The following is a 6000-nucleotide window of genomic DNA, read 5'->3' as shown; positions in this document are numbered from 1 at the left end:
GATGGAGGGGTTGAGGAGTAGAATGATGGTGGTGGTGGGGGGGGGGTTATGATTGTTGTTACAGTTGTTGATGATGAGGAGTTACACACCTAACATGGGTTTTGGTTCGACTCCCTGGGTTGCGTAGTAGGACGCTGTCTCTAAACCTGCACAATACTCACACGGTTCACCACAGAGTCCACGGTACTCACACGGTTCACCACAGAGTCCACGGTACTCACGGTTCACCACAGAGTCCACGGTACTCACACGGTTCACCACAGAGTCCACGGTACTCACACGGTTCACCACCGAGTCCACGGTACACGGTACTCACACGGTTCACCACAGAACACGGTAGCTACACACTGCATGAAATGGCATAGCTAGCACACAGAGAGGAGAGCAGGGGACCAGGGCCCCAAACGCACCTCCATCCCTTGCCCCACCAGGGTGGGAGAGAGATAGGCAGCAGAGGGGTAAGGCTGGAGGGGGGGTAAGGGTAGAGGGGCCACACCAATAGAAGTATACTTTGACCAATTCTCTGTAGTGTTGTAGTATCTGCATCTTAGTTGACTAATGACATAGTAGTACAAACGGGTCTGTTTCAGAAGAGACTTCATTTTAAAAAGGGAAAGTACACAGGCTGTACAATCATCTACCTTGTTCTACTGGGTGAATTGTCACAGATTGTAATCATCAGATCATTGAGAAGAACAACTTCACTAACCCTACCAGCTGCGTCAGAATCACATTGATTTCACCCATCTAACCCCAGAATAGGGAAGACAGACACACATCAGTCAGGATCCAAAGGAGAAGCACGGCACACTGGTTAAAAGCACAGCAGGCCCACTGCAGGCACCAGACAGACAAACACCTCAAGCACCATTACAGGAGAGGTCAGGGTTCAGAGGTAATGGGTCAGGGTTCAGGTCACTGAAGCACAGGAGGAACTCAAAGCACTGCAGCACAATGACTCCAGGTTGACACCATTCAATACAATACCTGAGTGATCTGTGGCTCCTACAGAGACACAGCACAGAGAACATATGGAGGAATGAGTTAACAGCACAAATCACAGAGACAGAAGAAAAGGCACAGGTGTCTGACAATCATCAACCAAATACAATAGGAACCATTAGCATGCATTCTTCTGTTGTAGACTCAGGACTCCAAAACAGATGCTGTCTCTCTCTCTCTGTGTGGACTTGTTCATTTCAAATCAGATTCTCGTTTCTTCTAAGAACCCCACTATAGGGCCTGAGTGGATTGTGAGATGGCGACGTATGCATTATCTTGGCCAGAAATGATCATAAGTGTATTGTGACGTCTTGACTTTGATTACATGACGCTGACCAATAGCAGCCTAAACACGTAAACTTTTCTCAAACTCACACACAGTAAAAAAGGTAAGCATACTTGTCCATCCTCTCGCTGTTCTGGCGCCAGTGTGTCATGTCTTTCCTCCAGCGCAGGTTCTCCTGGCTGCCAAAGGCACTGCCTGATGGACTCCTCTCTGCAGGAGAGGGGGAGAGGAGAAAGGCAGAGCAAGGTGGAGGGAGAGGAGAAAGGTGGAAGTAGAGGAGGGAGGGAAAGGGCAAGATAAGTTAAGGGGAGAGAGATGGAATGGTCATTTTAAGATGACTTTTCCCAACACGTGTGTGTGTGCGCTCCGTGTTACCTAGTGTACCTAGCTGTCCCCTGCTGCGACGGACCATCTCCTGCCGTGCCCCGATGCTCCCCAGTATAGCCTCCTCCAGCTTGACCTTCATGTCCTTGGACTTCTTGAAGGTTAGGCTGTTCATGCGCTCAAAGGCCTTCTTCCCCTGCATGGTGAACACAACATGGGCCTTTTTCCATGACGAGGATAGAGAAAAGTTACAGGGTTACTGCACCACACCACCACAACAAGAGAGGTAAGATGGATCAGAAAAGACATAGGAGTAGGTGGAACACTGATGTGGAGTAGTACAGAGTAAAGACAGCTCTCAGACTTTAAGACCAACTCATCGAACCATTTGAAAGTAGTTTCTTTCCTTCCAGTCTTATCCAGGGATGAAATAAAGGACTGTCGGTGAGGCAATACACTAGTACTACAAATGATCTGAACAAAGTACAACATGAGTCCTTTTGTTGTGCTCCAGGTGCAACGGTACCTTGTACTCGAAGCAGGAGACACAGAGGTAGAGCATGTCCAGCAAACGGTTGAGCTGGGAGACAGACAGGTCAGAGAACCACTTCTGTAGGACACACTCATCAGCATTCTTCAGAACCCACAACAGACAGATCAACAGGCTGCGGCTGGACTCTGCTGAGAAGGTTCCATGCTGACGACTGGCCTGGGGAGGGTATTGAGAAAGAGAGGAGGGGGAGAGAGAGAAAAAAGTGAAAAATGGAGAAAATAAAGAGGGAGAACGAGAGAGACTCAGGAAGAAGAAAAGGGAGAAAGTTGGGACAAAGAGGAAGGGATTAAAGAGAAAGAGAACAGGAAGTGTTAAGTTACCTGTGGGTTGAGCAGGAAGCTACTGGGACGAGATATCGGAGCGGATGTCCCCGCTATTGCCATGGCAACGGTCTGACTGATCATGCTGTTGCCGTCCTCTCCAGACTCGTCCCCCCCGGCCCCACCCGTGGCCCCCTGAGCCCCGCCGGGACGACCCCACTGGTTATGGGACTCTAGAGGAGAGAAACCAATCAGGATCAACCAGCACAAAACAAGTCACTGTTGGGACTAGCACTTTAGACTCGCAGAAATGGTTTAATGTTTTTCAATGTGCTTTTCCAGAGAAGCACCTGAACCAGTGTGATGTCCATAGATTTGTAAAACCATTTCATCTTCCTTTAAATATTAACCACACAAGTCTGGACAAACTCCACATAACTACTGCCTAACCCTGGAGGGTTGGGACTTGGAGGGCTTCATTTAGTATGTAGACTTGCCTGTGAAGTCGTGAAGCTGGGGAAGTGTTTCCATGACGATGCCTATGAGCGGCAGGTAGAGCATGGCGACGCGGGCCTTGACCTCGGGGTCAGCGTAGCGGGGGTCGGAGTCATGGCTGGACAGCAGGTTATGTACCACACTGACCACCTTCTTATGTAAGCCAAACATCCTACAGTACAGAGAGAGAGCGGGAGAGGAAGGAAGGAAGGAAGGAAGGAAGGAAGGAAGGAAGGAAGGAAGGAAGGAAGGAAGGAAGGAAGGAAGGAAGGAAGGAAGGAAGGAAGGAAGGAAGGAAGGAAGGAAGGAAGGAAGGAAGGAAGGAAGGAAGGAAGGAAGGAAGGAAGGAAGGAAGGAAGGAAGGAAGGAAGGAAGGGGGGTTTAAAAGAACCGGTCTCAATAATAGTCCCTTTCAGACAATTTTTGTGAACTCAGGGCGGTTCGTAAAAATGTTTGTGCAGTGTGAACTAGGGCTGTGGCGGTCATGAAAATGTCAGCCGGTGATTGTCAAGCAAATATCTAGCGGTCTCACGGTAATTGACCGTTTATTAACGTAAAGACATTTAGCATCTCCCGGCTTCCACACATAGCATACATCTACATCCATTTTTTAAGGATAATAAATCCATGTAATATAGTCTACACCATCACAATAAATCCATTATTTATTTTAGACAGGTCTATAGAAACATGATATGCAGAAAATGTAGTCTATTTCAGAAGAACAGAATAGCATAATCTGCGTTGTCCTGATCTGGCTATGCCAAATGGCTGAGGGCTACACTAGTTCATTTAGCAGACAAGATTTTCTTAGAATTCCGTGGCATTATTTTTATAGTAAGATCACAATTGAACATAGCTGAATAAAAGAAAGGATATTTTCTCGAAACAATGAGGTGTGCATAAGCGGAAATTCTGTGATGATCGGTTAACAAAGAAACAGGTACTCCTATATGCTTAATTTAGAGTTATTTATATAACTTTAGTTGTGATACAAATGTTGGGCTATATGGTTAGATAATATGACAAGAACTTGATAATACCTTGAATTTCCCAGCGGCATCCCCTTTGTATGCTGGTAATACACCCAAACATTCCCATCTCCCGGCTGCGTGCTCCGAAGCACCTCTCACTCACATGGCTCGCTATCACCTGATCGTGTCTTTCTCACAGGCTACAAGTGAAGACCGACATGTCGGGGACGCAACTGCGTGCGTCCTTATCCAATTCCAAGGTGCATATTGAAGATATTGGAAGAACTGACCACATTTACTTCTCGTCAGCCAACAAGATGAGTAAGCCTAACAAACAACAAAAGCACTAGCCTATGTCAATCTACTATCCCCCATAGTATAAAGGTCGACCCATTCTAGTCAGCGAGAGAAATAAATATTTCCAACAGTCTGGGACAGTTGTGGGATGCGACAGATCCCAAATTAATACAACCATTAGCTTAGACCCTTTAGTTTAAAATGTTAAACTATTTCTATATATTATAAGAATAGCAATGCGCACACGGCAGTAGGCTGTAAGCGCAAATGTTCCATTAGCAGGAAAACACCATTCTCAACAGTAACCACAAATGTGATTATGCATGCCATGCTTTTATTATAAAGATGTATTTTTACGGTGAAAATTACCTTCCCCAAACTTCAAACTCAGCTCTACATATGTATGCCAGTTAAGCTCTACACCAGTTGTAAAGCGGATTAATGCGCTTCATTTTAAGAAGTTATTTGGCCACTTTCGTTGTGATACAAACCTTATCAAAACATATAGGCCTATGGACTAGGCTACATGAGGTGTGATACAGACCTTATCAAAACATATAGGCCTATGGACTAGGCTACATGAGGTGTGATACAGACCTTATTAAAACATATAGGCCTATGGACTAGGCTACATGAGGTGTGATACAGACCTTATCAAAACATATAGGCCTATGGACTAGGCTACATGAGGTGTGATACAGACCTTATTAAAACATATAGGCCTATGGACTAGGCTACATGAGGTGTGATACAGACCTTATTAAAACATATAGGCCTATGGACTAGGCTACATGAGGTGTGATACAGACCTTATTAAAACATATAGGCCTATGGACTAGGCTACATGAGGTGTGATACAGACCTTATCAAAACATATAGGCCTATGGGCTAGGCTACATGAGGTGTGATACAGACCTTATTAAAACATATAGGCCTATGGGCTAGGCTACATGAGGTGTGATACAGACCTTATTAAAACATATAGGCCTATGGACTAGGCTACATGAGGTGTGATACAGACCTTATTAAAACATATAGGCCTATGGGCTAGGCTACATGAGGTGTGATACAGACCTTATCAAAACATATAGGCCTATGGGCTAGGCTACATGAGGTGTGATACAGACCTTATCAAAACATATAGGCCTATGGACTAGGGTACATGAGGTGTGATACAGACCTTATCAAAACATATAGGCCTATGGACTAGGCTACATGAGGTGTGCGTCTATGATTTGAAAAAGTAGCAACAACAAAAAGAAGCATGAACTGTTTCTTGCCTTTCTGCAACACAAGCTGGGCATCAAGTGATATGCTAATATTGTCACCCACCAGACTATTCTTGGTCTTTACATATACTAAATAATATACAGTTGAAGTCAAAAGTTTACATACACTTAGGTTGGAGTCATTAAAACTTGTTTTTCAACCACTCCACAAATTTCTTGTTAACAAACTATAGTTTTGGCAAGTCGGTTAGGATATCTACTTTGTGCATGACAAGTAATTTTTCCAACAATTGTTTACAGACAGATTATTTCACTTAATGACAATTCCAGTGGGTCAGAAGTTTACATAAACTAAGTTGACTGTGCCTTTAAAGAGCTTGGAAAATTCCAGAAAACTATGTCATGGCATTAGAAGCTTCTGATAGGCTAATTGACATCATTTGAGTCAATTGGAGGTGTACCTGTGGATGTATTTCAAGGAGGTGTACCTGTGGATGCATTTCAAAACAACAAAAGACATTTTGAAGATGCTGGAGGAAACGGGTACAAAAGTATCTATATCCACAGTAAATGAGTCCTA

The 6000-nt window shown here is 44.6% G+C and overlaps 1 protein-coding gene across 19 annotated transcripts in view; it reads right to left on the bottom strand.

Moving 5' to 3' along the window:
* The window catches only part of dock7 (dedicator of cytokinesis 7), a 110532-nt gene that overhangs the window by 55927 nt on the left and 48605 nt on the right, over positions 1-6000 (bottom strand). For 5 of the 19 annotated variants that reach the window (XM_045687814.1, XM_045687808.1, XM_045687809.1 and 2 more), the window contains 6 exons: positions 2923-3092; positions 2486-2658; positions 2139-2321; positions 1664-1832; positions 1402-1498; positions 988-1005 (listed from right to left, as the gene is read on the bottom strand). In XM_045687814.1, the coding sequence (XP_045543770.1) occupies positions 988-1005; positions 1402-1498; positions 1664-1832; positions 2139-2321; positions 2486-2658; positions 2923-3092 (810 nt within the window). The remainder of the gene's footprint in view (positions 1-987; positions 1006-1401; positions 1499-1663; positions 1833-2138; positions 2322-2485; positions 2659-2922; positions 3093-6000) is intronic. The other 14 variants (XM_045687817.1, XM_045687822.1, XM_045687823.1 and 11 more) reach the window with 7 other exon arrangements.

This window comes from Salmo salar, chromosome ssa10, assembly GCF_905237065.1.
Source record: "Salmo salar chromosome ssa10, Ssal_v3.1, whole genome shotgun sequence".
In the NCBI taxonomy this organism is placed as follows: domain Eukaryota; kingdom Metazoa; phylum Chordata; class Actinopteri; order Salmoniformes; family Salmonidae; genus Salmo; species Salmo salar.
The sequence above is the reverse complement of the archived record's forward strand: the minus strand, read 5'-3'. Positions and strand labels throughout refer to the sequence as shown.